Source organism: Phoenix dactylifera, chromosome 4 (assembly GCF_009389715.1).
Source record: "Phoenix dactylifera cultivar Barhee BC4 chromosome 4, palm_55x_up_171113_PBpolish2nd_filt_p, whole genome shotgun sequence".
Taxonomy (NCBI): Eukaryota; Viridiplantae; Streptophyta; class Magnoliopsida; order Arecales; family Arecaceae; genus Phoenix; species Phoenix dactylifera.
In genome coordinates, this window is record NC_052395.1 from 3,387,695 (window position 1) to 3,410,773 (window position 23,079).

The following is a 23,079-nucleotide window of genomic DNA, read 5'->3' on the forward strand; positions in this document are numbered from 1 at the left end:
AGAGTATCTATCTGTTATTAAATTCCATTGTGCCTATCGGGGCAGGCGCAATAACTTAACTATTTCTTAGGGAATCAAAACTGGTTGGTCCAAAGACTTGCACCGATCATGTTAGAATATTCATGATTGCCGGTGCCACATGATCATGTGCGGTCGAGACGGCAACTTTGGCTATTGATAACATGTCGAGAAGGCTACCGGTGTTAATTTTATTGGTCGTGATTGTATGGTTAAATAATCTTGGTGCCTTTGGTGAATGTCAATAGAGTGGATCAAGGAAGTTGGAGTTTGACTAGGGCAGGGGAGCACGTGTGGAAGAGGGTGGATAAGAAAGGTGGTGAAGGGTGTGGAGAAGAGGAGAGATAGAATTGAAAGTCTGCTGAACCGAGCCGAATAGTTCGATTCAGATAGTACCGAATCAACTTGGTGTTCGTCATTATTCGATTTTGGTTTCTATCAGCTAGAATCGATATTGGATCGGCCGGAATCGGATGTTTACCGGCCGGTACCCGCCTATTCACACCGAGAGGCTAGATCCAAACTAGCCCGTCCAAACCGGTTATGCCTCGTTTACATAAACCGGTTCTTTCGCGCGACCGCTGGGAGCCTGTGAAAGGGATCAAGCGAACTAGGGTTTTAGGCGCTCCAGAGGAACGATGGCGTCCAAAACCCTAGCTCGGGCTGGAGCTTGCCTCATCAATCGCTTCCGCTTCTCCAATCCATTCCAGCCCCCGAAGCCGAGCAGTTCGTTAATCCTGCCTCAATTCCTTTCTAATCCCTCAGCTCAGTCTTTTCCGGCGAAATTTCAGACCCATTGGCCTCCTCCGGTGGAAGGAGGAGGCGGAGGGGGAGACGCCGAAACTCTAAAAATATTTGCATCCTCTGAAGGGATTTCCTTTCCCTGCGGGCTCCCTTCGCTTCGCTTCTTCATTGAAGATGGTGAGAAGGAAATTTTTAGTCGTTCGGTTCCAAAAAATTTCATTTTTGTTATCAGTTTTCGGAAATCGAGAAGAGGATTTGGCTTCATTTCGTTCATTTTTTTATTTTTTTCTTATAATTCGATGTCTTTGATTTCTTTCTGCTGACATCTTTATTCAAAGCAGCTGGTCAGATATTATTATTATTATTTTGATTGTTATCTATATCTAATTGCACTACATGATTTCTTGTATAAAGAAAATACATTGTTATCTAAATTGTGACGGAAGAAACCTTCTACATTCGTGCTAACTTCTAGTCCATTCAGGAACACTGTTTAGGAGTGAAAACTTGCCAAAAGGCTATTGCAGGGTTATAGGTAGAATACTGAAGTAATTTCTTTTATTCTTTTTTGCTAAAAAAAAAGCTGTAGATCACTTTTGTATGTTTGATTTCATAGGTTGAGCTTCTTTTTGCTGCTAGCCGTTGACCTAACACCAGCCCTTCAACTTTTGCGTACAAGCTTGGAACCAGGCAAAGTGGTGTTATTGATACATATGTTTTGGAGGAAAATTGTTGTGGTTGTATGTCAGGAGGATAGGCATCATGTTATACACTTAGTGCATATCAGGGACAGGGCACTTACCTTTCCATGTTTGTCCAAAACCCTCTTTGGATACTTTAATAGTGTTTTTTTATTTAAGTCAAATGATTGCAGACTACTTTGAGATATATCTGAGCCATAAAATTAATGCCAACTAAGTACCATTCCAGTAATGATAGGGATCTCCTCAATTTTGCACTATTTTTACTTGTATTGAACCTTTAAACAGCATAAGCTAGAAAACATCGTGCATTAGATATCGCGTACTTAGATTTCCTTTTCAAAATTAGCTAAAGATCATATAGTTTCGTGGTTGGAACAAAAAGTTAGACTTAATCCTTCATTTTTTACTTTCATGAAGCAACTTGATTTCAAAGTATGAACTCTGTGGTCTGCTCACATCAATAATGCTTGTGGCATGTAGGTTTTGTAGGAAGTTGCACATGTCAATACTTTATACTTTCTTTTTAAGATTCAACAGACTTGATAGTGTCTGGTTAATAAACACATATAAATTTTGAAGTCTTTTCTTTGCAAAAAGCTAATTCCCGGAGAACATTAAATTCAACGGCTAAATTTCAGCTTACATCAAAGTTATTTGGGAGAAAAGTGATTATCCTGACATCTACCGAGATGTGTGAAAGCCTCATTTTCACAATATGGAGCAGAATGAAAAATATGTGAACGAGCATGCATTGCACAAAAGGTCCAATTACCGCTGAACCTTCAAGGTCCTTTGCCTACATTCAAGTGTTCATTTTGAAACTCGAGGAGATAAAAATTCTTAGTCTTCTTTTTCCATGGCTTATAAAAAATGAAGGACTTGGTTGCCCTGAACCTGGCTTACACAACCCTATGTCACTTAGGGGTTCAGTTGATTAACTGAACCACTAGAACCAGATGCTGTGGTTTGGGAAGAGCAGGTAAATCATGAATTATGTAAACAAGGGGTGGGACTTCATGTGATATCATCGTATGAGGCATTTATAAGTGACTTATAATAGCAATTCGCTGCTCCAAATCTAAAAAAGTTATATAATTGTGCTTTTCAATTTTAATATCTGATAGTTTTCTATCAGGCATGGACATGTAAAGTTGGTATGTTGTTTAGCTCATTTGTATTTTATGGGTTTGTTAAATGATGTTGGAGGCCATCAGGCTGAATTTCATTTGTCCTTGGAAGACAGTTTAAGTATTGAGAGGTGCCATAAATTAGGCAAAGCTAACTTTTTGGAGAATGAATCCAGAGTTACTTTTTTTTTAAAAAAAAATAATAGCTGTCATAATTATTTTTATTTTATTTTGCTTCCTGATTTTAATTGACCGAGAGAAGAAAGGTTTGACATGCAACAGCATATCCAAGAGGAACCAAGAATTCCTCAAATATGAGGCATGGATTAGACTGTGTTCTATATGGGATCTAGCAGGCGTTTTGAATTTCTTAGTACTAATGAGGAATTTGTGGAGCTAAGGTAATCTTATTGTGCCAGGCAGCTGATATGTAGTTGGTACTGGTTTTTGGAGACAATCTGTGGATCTTATTTGGGAAGGCTTGTGAAGGGTTTTGGAGACTTGTTTTTTCTTCTACAATTTATTATTTTGCTGTCCTTGTTTATGGTGTTTTTTCTCTTTTGTGTTTCACATTAATATAAGATGGAGAAGCACCTTAATAACTTCTTCCTTCAATTAGTACTTTTAATTGGTTACTAATGTAAACTAGATTTACAGGAAGAATAGATGCTGAAAACTGATTGTTAAGGCATTTACACCTGCAATGTAATCTTGTTAACTTGTTATTCTAAGTTTATTTAACCTGTTTCATGTTACAGTGAATGTTATGCAGTTCTTAGCCTTCATCCTACTAGGTTGGCGATGTTCAACTTTTGTCCCGATTTCAACTAGCACAGTGATATACAGGCACTACCACTATTAGAAATAGAAATGCTTTTAGTACTGATGTATCTCAAATTCAAGAAATCTATTTAACGGACCTTGTCATTACTAATACTGATATTTTCTTCAGGAAATGATGCTTTGGTTAATGAGCCTCTACTCCTACTTCCAAAAAGAACTTACCAGCCAAGCCACATCAAGCGCAAGAGAACTCATGGTTTCCTTGCACGGTCTCTCTCTCTCTCTCTCTCTCTCTCTCTCTCTCTCTCTCTCTCTCTCACATTCATGCAAGCATGTGCACACATACACATGCATACAGATACACCCACACACGATCAAGCTAAAATATTTGTGCCTATACACGTTTAGAATGCTTTATGACTGGCCAACCACACATCCAGACAGAAGTACTGTGTTCATTTCTTCGACATGTTGATTGGACCAAAACTGCAATTAGAGTGCAATTAGAGCTGCTTTAGCACATTGGGGAAGCATATGCACGAGCACCTATGATGATATTTTCTCGAGATGGTACAGGAGTTAGATCAGTCTAGCAATCACACACATGTATAAACCAAAAAACTGCCATGCAATTTTAATATATAATTTGACTATATTATAGTTTATACATATAATGTGACTAGATTGGCTATTGATCACCGAGTTTACCCTATTCATGTACACATCTATCTATAACTATTCAGCATTGTCTTTGGCTGTGTAAATCCTTATTTGCCATTAACCAATCCTTTTAATATAGAGCACCTGAGATGGTAATTTCTGTACATGGAAGAAAAAATAGCATGATTTGCATCGAAAGAGTTCAAGTGAGGGCTAATCCCTTGGAGATGCCCTGGCTACCAGTTAATGGTTTCCCCCAGTGTCAATCAGATTAGTCATGGTCTTTGCAAACCCCTTGACAATCATTGGGAATAAAAGGGTTCTTCATGACTCACTTTTCTTTGTGTGTATGTGTGACAGCCAACTGCTTATTTTGTGTGGTGGTTTAGTTTATTTATTTATTTATTTATTTATTTTATTTTCCCTTTTCTTTGATGCTCATCAGGCAAGCTAGCTAGTTCACAAGACTGCAGTAATGCTGCTTGCTTATTTTATTTGCGAAATTGGTTTTAGCCTTTGTGAATTTACTGTCGGAAAATGTTTCAGTAGAATTGATGGTGTGCATTATTTTGCTCAGTAAATCGACGAGAGGTGGGCGAAAGGTCATTGCTCGGAGGTTGGTGAAAGGTAGATCAAGAATTACTGTATAACATCAAATCCCTACCAAGTCTGATAGTATTTTGGAAGTGCAAGATACCTTTGAGATGCGACTCTTGGTCACCCTCGCCTTGTTTTGGCCTTTAGCACAAATTGGCATCTTATGTTTAGAAGCCGCACGTTCAAGCTGCTGGTTGGACATCTTTTGTTCATTAGTAGAGGAACGAATGCTCACATAATTGGAGTCTCCTGTGTAACTTTCCTGCTCATGATCTCATCTTCGAGGCTCCAAACAAGCTGTTAAACATAATTGAAGGCATCGCAAAGTATGTACAATTTCTTCTTAATCATAAGGGCTTGTTTGGTTCGCGGGAAAAGAATGAGAGAAAGTATGATCAACGGAAAAGTAATGAGATGCTTCTTGTTTGGTTGGAGTTTTCAAAGGAGAGAGATGGAAAAGTTGTATTTCTATGGGAATATAATTTTCACATTTTATGGAAAAGTTTTTTTCATGAGAAACATGGAAAAATTACTTTTCCATGAGGTGGGAATCACTCCATTTTTATTTTTTTCCAAAAAGACCCTTCAGCATTAAAGAAGTATTAAAGAGGCATTAAAGATTTAATTTTTATTAAGGGCATAATAGAAATTATACATAACTTTTTCAGAAAAGTGGATGGCCAATCAAACATAAGCATTTTGAAAATTTGTCACTTTTTTATGGTCAACCAAACATGCCAAAAGTACTTTTCTAGACATTCTCTTTCTAAGAATTTGTTTTTCAGGAATCATAATTCTAGGAGAAAAAATGCTTTCCACGAACCAAACGAGCCCCAAATTCTTTTGGCTATATATATTTAAATCTTCAGGGGCTTAATCTTCTAATTTTTCAATTTCAAAATCAATCCTAATGACATTGCTTGCTTCAAAAATTAAAATAAAGAAAATTATACTTAAGGAATTTTAATGGAATTTCTATGATTCTATCATCATAGGAGACCCCATCTTACAGTAAGCTTAATTCTTAATTGTTTGTTGGCTATAGGCAAATTTAAAAATTTATTTGAATACAAATATAACATACCAGATATATCTTAAATAATTCCACTTAAAATCCATGTTATTATTAGATTTAAACTTCGATTTGGATTGAAAACATATTGATGTTGGGGGGGGGGGGGGGGGGGGGGGGGGGGTAAAATTGATCGTCCAACCCACGACAAAAGAGGCCACCCAGTTTCTGCCCGATAGGTATCAACCCCAACCAGATGTGTCCTCAGTCTTGCTCGGAGTCAGCTCAGCCTTAGGCTTTGCCGAAAGCTTCTTCAACTTCGGATATTCGCCGACACGCCCTGGCCAAGCTCGGGGCGCCCTTCTTTTTTGCCGATGCGCCCCGGCCAAGCTTGGAGCGCCCTTCTTGCTCGCCGATGCGCCCTGGCCAAGCTCGGGGCGATCTTCTTATTCGCCGACGCGCCCCGGCCAAGCTTGGGGCACCCTCCTTGTTCGCCGACGTGCCCCGGCCAAGCTTGAGGCGCCCTCTCCAATTACATGCCCCGACCCTTGAGCTCGAGGCACTTCGCCGGACACACCTTGTTACCCATCAAGCCAACCTTGCCAAATGCATGATGCGACCTCTCAACGAGCTCAGCTTTTGCCAATGGCCGCACCCATGTGCGTGCCCACACCCTCCTACGTGGCCGTACATCGTAGCACCATTACGTCACGCTTTGCTAGCTGGCCCACAGTAGTCCAAGGACAGACCCATGCTACTTCGGCCATACTCTGCTACGACTGTCAACGCTTTACCGTTTCCAAAAACGGATTCTACCACGCGCCACAAGCAAGCTCTAGCTGTGCGCCACTCTCCCTCATAATGAGAACGGGCCATACCTCTGCTACTTCAGTACTGCTACCGGGTCTATAAAAACTCTCGATAGGTAATATTGAGGGATTTTTGGCTGGACCTATTAAGCTCCACTCTAACTTGATCGTCGGAGGGGCCTTACCGGAAAGACCGGTGAGGCTTTGTGCAGGTACCCTGGTCGGTCATGGGAGGTGGCTCTCCTTGTCGTCCTCCGCACTCCGCAACTCCTCCGACTCCTTCGGTGTGGTCACCCTTGGGCAAGATTTGAACCACAACATTTTTGGCGCTAAAGGAAGGGCCTGAGTCGTGATCATGAGGCTAAGGAGTCATGGAGCTTCGAATGCGTCAAGCAATCGGGTCTCATCACCCGACCACTCTCTTCAGAATTCACCCCCTGCAGCGCCCGCGCCAGCGGATCGGACTCCTCAGGTCCAATCGGAACAGTTTTATCTGCTCGCTCAGCAAATTCAAGCTCTTACCGCGGCTGTTCAAAGCCTTCAGCCGGTAGGAGCCTCATCCTTCGCCGAGCTCAATAGGAAAGTAGAGGAAGTGGGGTGGCGAGTCCAGATGCTCTAGAGTCAAGTTGCGGAGTACCATAAGGGGCACCGCCGATTGAGGAGCAGATCCCCCTGGAGGTCCGGTAGTTACACTTTCTTTGGTTTTGCGGAATACACTCCCCTCACGTCCTTCCGGACATAGATCCTCATAAAAATTGAGGGTTACGGCTACCTCCGAGCCCCACCGAAAATACGACTGTCAGGGTTGCCGAAGCGCCCAGACAGATACTGTCGCTTCCACAGAGACACGGTCATGACACGGAGGACTGCTACCAACTCCGTGATAAGATTAAAGCGATTGTTCGCAGAGGCCAGCTGAGTCGATTTGTCTGTAGCCAAGCTGACAGAATGGAGCTCGATGGACAGAGCTCGGAGCCGTCTAACGGGCCCAACGACAATTGCCCTAGTGCGGGTACCCTCAACACTGCTCTTCCACATCCCACACGTTAGTGGCTTTTGACTTTGGGGGGCAGAGACGAGGCTGTGCCCCCGTTAGTCTGGATCCGACGACCCAGGATGTAAGCTATGACCCCCGGATGAAACCTTAGCCCCTCCAGGTCAGGGTTTTTAAACTTCAGAATGTCTCAATTAGTAAAGTTATCTTTTGGAACGTCTCCAAAGCGTGTTCGAGGCTCCCTAATGGGCTCGACACGCTTCGGTTGCCTTCGCGGCATAAGCGATATATTGATTTATTGACAAACTCGTCCCTCGAGCTCGGCTCGAGATGCCCTGCAACATCGATCGAAAGCCAAAGGGTCTCGCGACTGCAGGATCTATCGACAAAGTCGTCCCTCGAGCTCGGCTCGGAACGTCTTGCAGCATCGATCGAGAGCCAAAGGGCCTCACGACTGCATAATCTATCGACAAAGTCGTCCCTCGAGCTCGGCTCGGAACGCCCTGCAGCATCGATCGAGAGCCAAAGGGCCTCGCGACTGCAGAATCTATTGACAAAGTCATCCCTCGAGCTTGGCTCGGGACGCCCTGTAGCATCGATCAAGAGCCAAAGGGCCTCGCGACTGCAGGATTTATCGACAAAGTCGTCCCTCGAGCCCCGGCTTGGGACGCCCTGCAGCATCGATCGAGAGCCAAAAGGCCTCGCAACGGCAAGATCTATCGACAAAGTTGTCTGTCGAGCCCGGCTCGGGACGCCCTGCAGTATCGACCGAGAGCCAAAGGGCCTCGCGACTGCAGAATTTATCTGCAAAGTGCACCCCTGATTTGAGTGGGGGGCGTCCTACGACATCAAAGGGGAGCCACTGAAGGGCTCCCCCATCCGCAGTATTCTACAAAGTGCGCCCCTGATCTGAGTGGGGGGTGCCCTGCGACGTCAACGGGGAGCCGCTGAAGAGCTCCCCCTGTCCGTAGTATTCTACAAAGTGCACCCCCGATCTGAGTGGGGGGCGCCCTGCGACATCAACAGAGAGCCGCTGAAGTGCTCTCCTCGTTCGCAGTATTCTACAAAGTGCGCCCCCGATCTTAGTGGGGGGCGCCCTGCGACGTCAATGGGGAGCCGCTGAAGAGCTCTCTCCGTCCGCAATATTCTACAAAGTGCGCCCCCGATCTTAGTGGGGGGCGCCCTGCGACGTCAACGAGGAGCCGCTGAAGAGCTCCCCTCGTCCGCAATATTCTACAAAGTACGCCTCCGATCTGAGCGGGGAGCTTCCTACTATACCTACAAAGTCGTCCCTTGTAGCTCGGCTCAGGATGCCCCGCGTTGTGTCGATCGCAAGCTCAAGTGCTTTCGCGACCGCGGGTACTTGCTATGACCGTGTCCGTCAACGAAGTTTGGGGCGCTCGAAGTTATATTAGTGGCAAGCCGAAAGAATCTCCCCCAGCTGCTGTTAAGGGACGAATCGTCCTAGCCCAGACCTGGAAATTCGGTGACTGCGGAATCTATCTACAATGCCTTCGTCAGCCCTGCGGGGGTTGAGTTGCGAAGTAAAGATAGAGCTGATCCCTGAGCTATGCGATGCCGGTCCTACTAACTGGCATAAAGACTCAGGAGAGGCAAGCTTAACACGTAGTGTTAGATTCCAAGGTGGAAAAGAAAATCCACTTCATTTTCACCAAAAGGCTAAGGGCCGATTACGAAATAGCCGACCCTAAGGCCGGGCTAAATACAAAAGGCCTAAGTGACCTATTTACAAAAGCAGAGAGAGAGAGAGAGATTTCAAAAGAACTATTGGCTTGAACAAGTTTCCAACCCGGCCGCAGCGGCGACTTCCGCGTCTTGGACCGTCACCCCCACTGGTAGCTCACCCCGGCGTGACAACCCCCGTCCTGGATCGTCACCCGCTCCGACGGCTCGCCGGACTCAATGAGCCTAGGCCTCTCGGACGACGTTCTTCCTAGCATCTGTAGGCGAGGATGGAGCGCGTCCTGCAACGGGAGCCCTTTGTCGCCCCGGTGATGAGGCTTTTCGACCTCTCCTCAGATTGAACACCATCTGACGCAACCACCCCATTGTGCCGGGCAACCGAGATGTTATTGCTGAAGACCATCTCTGCAATTCTTCGCAGCAGGGGTGGCACCCGAAGAAGGAGATGAAGGAAGGAAAAGCCGAGTGAAGGTCCTGGGGCTCCTTCCCTCGAAGGCCTTATATAGCCTACTACAATGGCTCAGAATGGGGCAACCAAATGCCTCACGGCCAAGTTTTGCCACGTGGCATGTCTGGAAGCCTCCTCAGCGAATCTCCCCAGGCCATAATCTTGGGGACCGAGATAGCTATGAGAGCTATTTTGGAGGACAGGCCTCTGATGCCCAACTCCTCGCCTTCCACCCGACAATGCCTCGAAAAAGAGCACCCACATAAATCCCCGAGGAATTTCTACAGTCGCTGCCGCGCTGACCGATGGGGCAGCTTAACTCGCTTCTATTTCTGAGCTGGAATCAACCCTCGGGCGGAATTCTATTCTTGAGCTGGTGGCAACCCTCGAACGGATATCTACTCTCGAGCAGATCTCGATCTATTTTCGAGCAGGAATCAACCCTCAGGCGAAATCTATTCTCGAGCTAGGGACAACCCGCGAGCAGGTCTTGAGCTATTCCCAAGCTGGAATCAGCCCTCGGATGGAATTCTATTCTCGAGCTGGTGGCAACCCTCGAGTGGATTTTCTATTCTAGAGCAGGTCTCGAGCTATTCTTGAGCTGGAATCAACCATTGGGCGGAATTCTATTCTCGAGCTGGTGGCAACCCTCAAGCGGATTTCTACTCTCAAGCAGGTCGCGAGCTATTCTCAAGCTAGAATTAACCCTCGAGTGGAATTCTATTCTTGAGCTGGTTACAACCCTCGAGCGGATTTCTATTCTCAAGCAGGTCTCGAGCTATTCCTGAATTGGAATCAACCCTCAGGCGGAATTCTATTCTCAAGCTGGTGGCAACTCTCGAGTGGATTTCTATTCTCGAGCAGGTCTCGAACTATTCCCGAGCTGGAATCAACCTTCGGGCGGAATTCTGTTCTTAAGCTAGTCTTGAGTATGTTTTTCTTATTTACCGGCATCACCTTTTGAATCGGGCCCAAGGTGGTCTGCGATGTCGAACAAAGAGCCATGAGCTCATTTTATTGAAGGATTATCTCCGAGATGAAAGCGGATGCCGAGCGTAAGGACTTTGGCAAATCTCTGAAACGGCTCCTGCTATGTAAGATAGGCTCAGACTTGAGCTGCGAAGTTCGATTCTTTGACAATCGGACGCAAAGCAGGACGAGCTCAAATGCCCAGCTAGATTCTAAAGGCAGAGCGAAAGAAGCTTAAACACAACCAAAGGTACCAAGTACTGAAAGAAAATGTATATTTCATTTATGTCAAAAAGAGGCCAAGGGTGAAATACAAGGGAGCCCGACCTTGAGATCGAACCAAATACAAAAGGCCTAGGCGGCCGACCTTACAAAAACAAAAACTAGTCGACCTGGACGACCTCCACGTCGGCATCAGAGGCAGCTTCCGTTTCATTAGCAGCCTCGGGAGCGGCGCCTGTGCTAGCCTCAAAGGTGACTTCGGCTCCGACGCCGGCCTCAGGAATGGCTTTTGATGCCGTTCCAACGGCAACTTCGCGGACGACCTCGGGCCCGGCTTCGGCAATGGCCTCTGCAGCACCCCCGACCACCTCGACAGCTTCGTCTAGATTTGCCTGAAGGCTACTGAGGTCGGATCCAGGAAAAAGTCGCTGGACTTGATCGCGACAATTTTTGAAACCTTGGACCATTGCAGTGGTAGCCCCCTCCACCAGCTCGTCGAGATACTCCTCCGACCGACGGAATTTCTCAACAGCCTCGCGGCAGACTTCTCCAAAAGGCTTTCGAGCCACCCGATCTTCGGCCTCAGTTCCTCAACCTCGTTCTGAAGATGGGTCAGAGCAGCTTCCAACTCGGAAATATGACCCGCGGCAGACGAGCGAGCCTGGGAGTGCTTGGCCTCCATTCCTCGTATTTGAGCGAGTTTGTCTTTAAATAGGGCCTCAACGGCCCGTATCTTCTTTTTGGCACTTCGAAGCCGTTGCTCCACGACCGTGGGCCTCACCTCAATCATACGACGCTGCTGCTCTACCAGTGCCGCCCGCTCCTCGGCCTCCTGTCCTTGAAGCTCAGCACGCTCCACCCTCGACCTTAACACCCTTACTTCCTCCCGGTAGGCGAGCATGCTAGACATCAGCATGTCAACCACGTGGAGGGACTATCACAAAAGATAAAGTCAGTGGAGGTCGGACACTTGCATAGAAAATGAGGACACTGTTTGAGTAAATGCGACGGAAAAGTCATCGAAGTTCTCCTCCATTAAGGCTCAATCGCGTGGGAGCATAATGTTGCACATGAGCTCTCGGGCGACGTCATCGGACTTAAGGCCCGAGGCGCCCTCGGATATGCGACGCTGATGTCGCAGTTGCCCTATCCTGGACTCGGAAGGAATGGAGTCGCTCCGGTTGACGTCGGAACCCGAGGATGAATCAAAATCCCCGCTGAGATCGGAGCCTCAAGGAAAGTCGTGACCTCAACAAGAGTTGGGCCCACGAAAGAAGTCGGGAGCTCGGACCCGCTCCTCAATTCGATACCCGATTCAAATAGCCAGATAGCTTCTCTAGCCTTCTGGACTTGGCCAATGGGCACGGCCGCCATTGAACCAGAAGGGCTCCCCCTTTCCGCCAATAAGGGCACCTCGACCGCCGCCGCAAGAATTTGATTAGATCTAGCTTGACCAAGGGCGAGAACCTCAATTGCCCCGAGCTCACTCCGCTCAATCCCGGAGCCGGAGCTAACTTTAGTTTTCTTCGGCCTTCTTTTGGGCTGAGCCCCCTCCGAGGTGGCCATCCTCTTCCTATACTTGGCCATCAACATCTTGGCATTAAAGATCATCCATGCAATATCTGATGACAAAAAGTCTTATTAGGACCCTGCATGGAAAGGAAAAAGGAGCGACTAAGTTACTCTTACCTTCGGGGCGAGCCGGGCTCAGGCCAAGATTTATCAAAGCCTCCTCGCTAAGCAGATCGGAGAGCCGTGGAGTTTCCCTCAGCCCGAGCAAACTATCTAAAATGCCCTGCTCGGACTGCGATAATTGTGGGAGCTTGTTATTCGCCAAGGCCAGCGGAAAGCTCCAGGTCGGATCAAATCCCCGTGACCGCTCGGAGGAAACAAGGAAAAACTTGTCCTTCCACCCATAGCTGTGAAGGGTTTTAGCATGTTATAATGCGCAGCGGAAGTTAGGAATTTTAAAAATTTCTTGATAAAGTTCCTTAACATAAAACCCTTATAAGCCAAGATCACCTTAATGGAAGCAATCAAATAATATAATATAAATGCAGAAATAGAAGAATACCTCTAACGCTAATCCAATATGCAGAATTTCCACTAGGTGCCCAAGTGTTCACCCTCCAACGTTGATCCACACGAAAACTTGATTTAAGTCTTAAGCTCTAAAGACTTTGATCCTTAATGCAGAATTCTTAAAGAACTCTAATGGCTTGCTTTCCTTTCTTTCTATTTTTCTTTAACCTTCTAGAATCACTTCTAATCCTTTTGTCCTAAAGAAGACCACCTTGTCTTGGCTTAGGACACACTAGAAGCAATGCTAGAAAGAAAGAAACTAATGTAAGAAAGAAAGAAGAGAGGAGTGGGGTGGAGTTGGAATGATGAAACCCATGGAGTGCTAGCCTATTTATAATAGGTGTAGGGATGCATCTCCAAGGGATGCATCCCATCCACACATCCTTTCATGAAAGGACATCATCTAAGGGCCATATCAAATAAGAGGAGGTGCAGATCAAGTGAAGAGGTGTATCAAATGATATGTCCTTTCATGTGGTGCCATATTTTGACCAAGTCAACATCACATGCTAATCACATGTCCATCATGCCTCACCTCTTGATCTTTCATGATGATGATCCAAGGGCTCCAATGCAAGGCGCCATTTACTTGACCCATTATGTCTTCATCCAATGGTGGGATTAAGATCCAATGGTCAATTATGATAGCCATCCTCTAACCCAATCCAATTGGGTTAAACCAACTCTCCATTATGTCTTCATCCAACGGTAGATCAAGATCTAACGGTCTAGATTGAATGATTTATTAAATCTAATCCAATTAGACTCAAACCAAGCCAATTAGGTGCCAACTCTTGGCTAACCCATATTAGAAGATGATCTAATCAAATTAGATCAATTAAGAATCAGATTCGAATCCAATTCGAATCAAGAGCTAAGGGTTTGCAACACCTGCTAGGATGTCTATCTTGCAAACATGATCTAATCCAATTAGACCCTTAATAAGTTTTCTTGTGTGTGACCCATTGGGTTCCATACTTAGCCAGCAATAGGTGTGAGTGCAAGTTGACCCAACTTGATTAGAACTCTTCTAATCGATTTAAGTCCAAACTGCGCGAACCCAAACTTAACAATTAGAATCCTTTCTAATTGGTGATCGAATTAAACTCTTTAATTCGATCAAACCTATAAGACAAGATTGACGTCTAGCAACGTGTCATGTCTATCCGGAAAATATGGAATTTGGTGGAAATACCAAAAATACCCTTCAGTGGCAAGTTACCATGCAATTCAATCCTTTAATCAAACTGCATCCCAAATATATATATGAGTATGAATATATGTCAAACTCAATTTCATATTCATATTTTTCTCAATCTTTTAATGATAATTCAAATAATGAAACATTAGAAACTCTTTCTAATTTTCATTCTGCTTTGATCAAAGGCTTCCTGAATTATCATATGATTAGAATAAATAGGATGCTATCTTCTCTTACTAGAAGTGATTAATTCCTTGTTGACCTACTCATAATCTTCGTACACAATTCACCATATCCAGAAGACCTCGTACATAACTTATTGTCATGAATGAGTGTAAACCAAAATATGGGTTCATGTGCACAAGATACCATGGTGATCTCAGGTCATAGGATCAGTTGCACAACTCCCACTAAGAGAATCATCTTTTGACATGTAAGTAAGACTTCATAAGATTTCTCTTTGTAGGTCAATTCAGTGAACTCATTCCTCTAATGAGCACCCACATCTTTATATTAGTGTCTCCACACAAATGATTGTGAGATCAATCATCCTCTGCATCGAGCATACATAAGACATGCCAGTCTTTCCGGTAATCATTGATCCCCGACTCAATGTACCAATGACTGGGAATATTTAAGATTAGGATTTTAGGATTTTAAGTCTCACTAGTATGATCTCATCATAGTCTTAAAACCATTGCCCTAATCTAAGGAGTTTATCATAAATATAATCAACAGCATATGATAAAACATAACGCCTTTATTCATATTTAAATGTCATGTACATGATTTGGACAAATCAAAAGAAAAAACCTTTCGCAATACATATTGCGATTGGCTTGTAGGGCATCTACTCTTTCAATCTCCCACTTGCACTAAAGCCAATCGCTCTTATATTTTATCCCCATACAATCGAGGTGGCGATCGAACTGCTGTTGTGGTAGAGCTTTAGTGAACGGGTCTGCTAAGTTGTTCTTTGTGTCTACTCGTTCAATGACTATGTCTTGTCTCTCGACGATCTCTTGAACGAGGTGGAAGCGTCTTAGAATGTGCTTGGATTTGTGATGAGATCTTGGTTCCTTTGCTTGAGCAACAGCTCCAGTGTTGTCACAATAAACTGAAACTGGTCCAGCAATCTCAGGAACTACTCCCAACTCAGCGATGAACTTCTTCATCCAGACAGCTTCCTTAGCGGCTTCACTTACAGCGATGTATTCTGCCTCAGTAGTTGAGTCAGCTACAGTTTGCTGCTTGGAACTCTTCCAGCTCACTGCACCACCATTTAGGGTAAAGACATACCCTGAAGTGGACTTGCTATCATCTGGATCTGATTGAAAACTAGAATCAGAAAATCCTTCTAGTTTCAACTCAGATCCTCCATAAACTAGAAAAATATCTTTAGTCCTTCTTAAGTACTTAAGAATATTTTTCACAGCTATCCAATGATTTTCTCCTGGATCAGCCTGGAATCTGCTTGTTATGCCTAAGGCATAAGCAACATCAGGCCTAGTACATAGCATAGCATACATAATTGATCCTACTGCCGAAGCATAGGGAATAGAATTCATTCTATTCCTCTTTTCAGATGTCTTAGGAGACATCTTCTTAGAGAGACGTATGCCATGACTCATAGGTAAGTAACCTCTTTTACTTCCTTCCATGCTGAATCTTTTTAGCACATGATCTATGTACCTAGACTGGGACAAGCCTAGCATCCTTTTAGATCTATCCCTATAGATCTTTATACCAAGTATATAGGATGCTTCTCCCAAGTCTTTCATGGAAAAGCTTTTTGATAGCCAAGTCTTGACCGATTGTAACATTGGAATATCATTTCCAATGATTAGTATGTCATCTACATACAATATTAAGAAGACAACGGCACTCCCACTAGTCTTCTTGTACACACATGGTTCATCCACATTTTTGATAAAACCAAACTCTTTGACTGTTGTATCAAAACGGATGTTCCAACTCCTCGATGCTTGCTTTAATCCATAAATGGATCTCTTAAGCTTGCATACTTGATTTGCTCTCCCACTTGAGACAAATCCTTCTGGCTGTGTCATGTAAACCTCTTCCTCAAGATAACCATTAAGGAAGGCGGTTTTGACATCCATCTGCCAAATTTCATAATCATAGTATGCAGCTATTGCAAGCAAAATCCGAATAGATTTAAGCATGGCAACTGGTGAAAAAGTTTCATCATAGTCAATTCCTTGCTTTTGCCTGAAACCTTTTGCCACCAATCTAGCCTTGTAGGTTTCTACTTGGCCATCTGCTCCAATCTTCTTCTTATAGACCCATTTGCAACCTATAGGGTTTACACCTTCTGGTGAATCAACCAAAGTCCATACTTGATTGGTATACATAGAGTCTATTTCGGATTTCATAGCTTCTAACCATTTGTTAGAGTCATTACTCATGATAGCTTCCGAATAGGTCAGAGGATCATCATTTTCGACGATGTGGGCTTCATCATTCTCAATGATAAACCCATACCTCTTAGGTGCATTTCGCACTCTATCTGACCTTTGGAGAGGAGATGTGTGTTGTGGTTGTACTTCATCAATGGGTACATCTGGTTGAAGAATTTCTTGTGTTTCTATTTGTAGGTCTTGAACTTCATGGAGTTCAATTCTTCTTTCACTGCCCTTTTCTAAGATAAACTCTTTTTCTAAGAAAGTGGCATGCCTACTAACAAATACCTTTTGTTCAGTAGGGTGATAGAAGAGATATCCAATACTTTCTTTGGAATAACCTATAAATGTACATTTATCTGATCTAGCACTTAGCTTATGTCCAAAATTTCTTTTGACATATGCTTGGCAGCCCCATATTTTAAAATATTTAAGATTGGGCTTTCTACCTCTCCATATCTCATATGGAGTACTAGATACAGATTTTGAAGGTATCCTGTTTAGCACATATGTAGCAGTTTCTAAGGCATAACCCCAGAAGGAAATAGGAAGATCTGTAAAGCACATCATGGACCTTACCATATCTAATAGAGTACGATTCCTCCGTTCAGCTACACCATTTAGTTGTGGCGTATACGGAGGTGTCCATTCAGAGAGAATGCCCTTTTCTTTAAGATGATTTAAAAATTCACTAGAAAGGTATTCACCTCCTCGATCAGATCGAAGGATTTTAATACACTTTCCGGTTTGTTTTTCAACCATACTTTGATACTCTTTAAACTTATCAAAGGCTTCGTATTTATGTTTCATAAGATACACAAATCCGAACCTTGATAAATCATCAGTGAATGTGATGAAGTAAGAGTATCCACCTCTAGCTGGAGTTGTCATAGGACCACATACATCTGTATGTATAAGTCCTAATAACTCACTTGCCCTTTCTCCATGTCCAGTGAATGGAGACTTGGTCATTTTTCCCATAAGACAAGATTCACAAGTTCCTAATGATTCATAATCATAAGGATCAAGGAACTCTTCTTTGTATAACTTGTTGATTCTTGATTCACTTATGTGACCAAGTCGGCAATGCCAAAGGAGGGTATTATTCACTTCCTCTCTCTTTCTTTTATTGCTTTTATTAATATGAAAGACATTGTCATTAAGTAATAAAACTAGAAGACCATTTTCCATAATGCCATTGCAAAGATGCTTATTAGAAAAATAAATAGAGCAACCATTGCCCTTTCCATTAATTTCAAAACCTTTCTTTAACAACAAAGGAATGGAAATTACATTTCTAATAATTTTGGGCATATAATAACAATCTTCTAATTGTAGGAGCTTTTCCGAAGGCAATTCCAAGTTGTAGGTTCCAACAGCTTCAGCCTGGATGGACTCTCCTCCAGCGCCATACAGCTCGAAGTCACCTTTCTTCAAAATTTTAATTTTCTGTAGTCCATGCAAAGATTTGCAAATGTGAAAACCACAGCCGGTATCCAATACCCATGAATTTGAATTTGAAGAACTTAATGACAAGTTGGCATGTAACATAAACATACCTTTTGATGCAACTCTTGCATCGGTCTTCATACTTGCAAGAAAACTCTTGCAATTCCTTTTCCAGTGTCCAGCTTTGCCGCAATGAAAACAGGTACTTGATCCGGAGTTTTTCTTTCCTTTTTTCTTTTTGATGCTACTCTTAGGCTTCAATCTTTTCTTAGAACCCTTATTGCCCGATTTTCTCTTAGAGGTGCCATCTATAAGAAGGAGTGGACCTTTATCCTTCTTAATATGGCCTTCAGCTGTTTTGAGCATATTTAACAGCTCGGGCAGGAAGGTGTTCAGCTTGTTCATGTAAAAGTTCACAACAAACTGAGAGAATGAATCAGGCAGTGATTGCAGGATCAAATCCTGACTGAGCTCACTATCCATAGCAAAACCTAATTGACTTAATCTGGTGATCAAGTCTATAACCATAAGAACATGGTTTTGCACTGGAGTTCCTTCATTCATTCTAGCACGGAACAACTGCTTAGATATCACATGCCTAGCAGTCCTGCTTTGTTCTCCATACAACTCTTTTAAATTGAGAAGTATGGATTGAGTGTCCATGCCTTCATGTTGCCTTTGTAATTCATTGCTCATAGAGGCAAGTATGATACATTTGACAGTCACACTGTCATTTTTCCACATCTTATGTGTGGCAACCTCCTCTTCTGTAGCATCATCCCCTAAATCTCCAAGATCAGGGGTTTCAAGTATATAGGAAATTTTCTCCTGAGTGAGTACTATCTTTAAATTCCTCAACCAGTCCACATAGTTTGGTCCGGTCAACTTGTTGGCATCTAAGATGCCTCTTAGTGAAAGTGAAGAAGCCATTTAATAATTCTACATATGCAAGAACATAACTAATATAAGCAGACCAATCATGATGACATGTTTGCAACTAGATAAGGACTTTAATCTAATTTGTCTCCTACTATTTTTATCGAATATCATAGCCCTCTCCTATGATAAACGTGAAAATATAATTTTTCTTAGTAGGGTTGAGATCCTAATTCATCATAAAAAGCCTTGTGTTTACACAACAAACTCTTATGAGTTCAAAGGTAGGAACCTCTTTCCAATTGCATCTCATGCAATTCTCAACTTTATCTTGTCCTCTTAAAATACTTATTGCCTTGTGTTAGCACAACAAACAATAATATTTTAGTTAAGTCAAACCCTTCATTTCCATATAGTCATATTCGAATAATATTGCCCTTGTGGTTGCACAACAAAGCAATATATTAAAATATGCCATAAGCATCTTAATGCACCAAGACAGTATAACATCAGTCCCCATTGCAAGTTTTGTGTTAGCACAACAAACTAGCATGGATCTTGACATAATAATATCGAGGCATGAAGGAAGGCTATCAATAGTGTTATATCAATATTAAGCTTATCCATAATAGGCAATCAAACAATTGGCCAGGTAAGCAGGTGGGAGGCTCCCCTTACTCAGAGAGTAAGGTCCTAATTAAGTAACCACCTTTAGTGCTTTTCTTAGACACCAATTAGATTAATTGTTCTAGAATGGGTTAGCTCAAAGTTTTTCAACACTATGACTTAATATAATTTTTATTGAGGGCTTACTAGTCTCTAGCACATTCTTTAATTGTAACATACATTTAACATATCTAAAATAAGCTATCATGCATCATAGCTATCTCATAGCATGTATAAATCATAAGCAACTAATTAACATGCTTCAACATATTTTTATATGGAAAATTTCATATCATGACATTTTATTACATATCATATCATATATGAATCATATATTTCAGCATTTCATTAAGCATATGACATTACTATCTCATAGTAAATTAATAATCATACATCATATATAATTATTTGATTGAACCAATTAAGGATGGCTCTGATACCACTTGAAGGGTTTTAGCATGTTATAATGCGCAGCGGAAGTTAGGAATTTTAAAAATTTCTTGATAAAGTTCCTTAACATAAAACCCTTATAAGCCAAGATCACCTTAATGGAAGCAATCAAATAATATAATATAAATGCAGAAATAGAAGAATACCTCTAACGCTAATCCAATATGCAGAATTTCCACTAGGTACCCAAGTGTTCACCCTCCAACGTTGATCCACACGAAAACTTGATTTAAGTCTTAAGCTCTAAAGACTTTGATCCTTAATGCAGAATTCTTAAAGAACTCTAATGGCTTGCTTTCCTTTCTTTCTATTTTTCTTTAACCTTCTAGAATCACTTCTAATCCTTTTGTCCTAAAGAAGACCACCTTGTCTTGGCTTAGGACACACTAGAAGCAATGCTAGAAAGAAAGAAACTAATGTAAGAAAGAAAGAAGAGAGGAGTGGGGTGGAGTTGGAATGATGAAACCCATGGAGTGCTAGCCTATTTATAATAGGTGTAGGGATGCATCTCCAAGGGATGCATCCCATTCACACATCCTTTCATGAAAGGACATCATCTAAGGGCCATATCAAATAAGAGGAGGTGCAGATCAAGTGAAGAGGTGTATCAAATGATATGTCCTTTCATGTGGTGCCATATTTTGACCAAGTCAACATCACATGCTAATCACATGTCCATCATGCCTCACCTCTTGATCTTTCATGATGATGATCCAAGGGCTCCAATGCAAGGCGCCATTTACTTGACCCATTATGTCTTCATCCAATGGTGGGATTAAGATCCAATGGTCAATTATGATAGCCATCCTCTAACCCAATCCAATTGGGTTAAACCAACTCTCCATTATGTCTTCATCCAACGGTAGATCAAGATCTAACGGTCTAGATTGAATGATTTATTAAATCTAATCCAATTAGACTCAAACCAAGCCAATTAGGTGCCAACTCTTGGCTAACCCATATTAGAAGATGATCTAATCAAATTAGATCAATTAAGAATCAGATTCGAATCCAATTCGAATCAAGAGCTAAGGGTTTGCAACACCTGCTAGGATGTCTATCTTGCAAACATGATCTAATCCAATTAGACCCTTAATAAGTTTTCTTGTGTGTGACCCATTGGGTTCCATACTTAGCCAGCAATAGGTGTGAGTGCAAGTTGACCCAACTTGATTAGAACTCTTCTAATCGATTTAAGTCCAAACTGCGCGAACCCAAACTTAACAATTAGAATCCTTTCTAATTGGTGATCGAATTAAACTCTTTAATTCGATCAAACCTATAAGACAAGATTGACGTCTAGCAACGTGTCATGTCTACCCGGAAAATATGGAATTTGGTAGAAATACCAAAAATACCCTTCAGTGGCAAGTTACCATGCAATTCAATCCTTTAATCAAACTGCATCCCAAATATGTATATGAGTATGAATATATGTCAAACTCAATTTCATATTCATATTTTTCTCAATCTTTTAATGATAATTCAAATAATGAAACATTAGAAACTCTTTCTAATTTTCATTCTGCTTTGATCAAAGGCTTCCTGAATTATCATATGATTAGAATAAATAGGATGCTATCTTCTCTTACTAGAAGTGATTAATTCCTTGTTGACCTACTCATAATCTTCGTACACAATTCACCATATCCAGAAGACCTCGTACATAACTTATTGTCATGAATGAGTGTAAACCAAAATATGGGTTCATGTGCACAAGATACCATGGTGATCTCAGGTCATAGGATCAGTTGCACAACTCCCACTAAGAGAATCATCTTTTGACATGTAAGTAAGACTTCATAAGATTTCTCTTTGTAGGTCAATTCAGTGAACTCATTCCTCTAATGAGCACCCACATCTTTATATTAGTGTCTCCACACAAATGATTGTGAGATCAATCATCCTCTGCATCGAGCATACATAAGACATGCCAGTCTTTCCGGTAATCATTGATCCCCGACTCAATGTACCAATGACTGGAAATATTTAAGATTAGGATTTTAGGATTTTAAGTCTCACTAGTATGATCTCATCATAGTCTTAAAACCATTGCCCTAATCTAAGGAGTTTATCATAAATATAATCAACAGCATATGATAAAACATAACGCCTTTATTCATATTTAAATGTCATGTACATGATTTGGACAAATCAAAAGAAAAAACCTTTCGCAATACATATTGCGATTGGCTTGTAGGGCATCTACTCTTTCAAGCTGGAGGTCTTCCGAAAAGCTTACGGCCTCCTCGGGGAGAGAAGAACTACAATCCTTTGTCTGTGGGGTTGCCCTTTACTATAAAGCAACTTCTGAAGATGTTTACTGAGGGGGATAGACCGTGCGCAAGGTAAAGGGTGAGGAAGCCAATTATCATCCTTCACGAGTTCGGGGCGAGCTGTGCAGGCACAAGGTGGTAAGCCGTCAGAAGCTCTCCCACGAACTCGTGCAGAGGGAATCTCAGCCCTGCTCGAAGCGTGTCTATGTACACTCCGATCTAACCTTCAGGAGGGTTGGTAACTCGCCCACCGAGGTCCGGGAGCTTAAGAACAAACTTCGAGGGAACGAAGAATTGGGTATGAACCGCGCCCAAGTCTTCATCACTCAAGAGCGAGCCGGTCCCATGCGGATCTAGGCCCGCCTCGAACTCAGTCTCCCCCACACCGGAAGAAGTCTGAGCTCGGGACAAACCTGTGCCGAACATCAAGACCCTCGTAGGCGAGCTCATTGCCTTGTTCACAGAAATATAAAGAGGAAAAAAGACGAGACTCTCCGAGCGATCGAGAGAAGGATAAAACACCTACCCGAAGAGCTCGCTGAAGAAAATGATCGAGGAGAAGCAGGACGATCGCCGAAGATTATGAATAGCGTTTGATATAAAAGTCGACAAGAAGCTCCCAGAACGCCCAAGAAAAGGCTTGAACACCACAACAATAGCGGCCGGGAAGAAAAGAAGTGGAGGCGAAAAGGATCAAATAACGATTCTAGGGTCTTCTCCAAGTCTTATATAGCCTACTACAACGGCTCTGATCGGATAGCCCAAGCAATCAGACAAGCCGAGTCCCGCCACATGGCAGGCCCCAAAAGGGCCTCAACAAATCTTTCCGGATTGCGGCACTCAATGCCGATCATTATGGACGGTGCTC

General features: G+C 42.7%; 1 protein-coding gene across 1 annotated transcript; it reads left to right on the forward strand.

Annotated features, from left to right (window-relative positions):
* Positions 1-464: 464 nt before the first annotated feature.
* LOC103695565 lies at positions 465-5,010 on the forward strand. Its single transcript, XM_008776929.2, has 3 exons — positions 465-939; positions 3,546-3,645; positions 4,614-5,010. Exons 1-3 carry the CDS (start codon positions 657-659, stop codon positions 4,684-4,686), a joined length of 456 nt encoding a protein of 151 aa, XP_008775151.2. The 5' UTR covers positions 465-656; the 3' UTR covers positions 4,687-5,010.
* Positions 5,011-23,079: the final 18,069 nt, after the last annotated feature.

What these genes read in the sequence shown, in the direction of transcription:
- LOC103695565 (XM_008776929.2), top strand. Translation starts at nt 657, where the DNA reads ATGGCGTCCAAAACCCTAGCTCGGGCTGGAGCTTGCCTCATCAATCGC. An exon ending in TCGCTTCTTCATTGAAGATG is followed by an intron (nt 940 to 3,545) that starts GTGAGAAGGAAA and finishes TATTTTCTTCAG; the next exon opens with GAAATGATGCTTTGGTTAAT. An exon ending in ACTCATGGTTTCCTTGCACG is followed by an intron (nt 3,646 to 4,613) that starts GTCTCTCTCTCT and finishes TATTTTGCTCAG; the next exon opens with TAAATCGACGAGAGGTGGGC.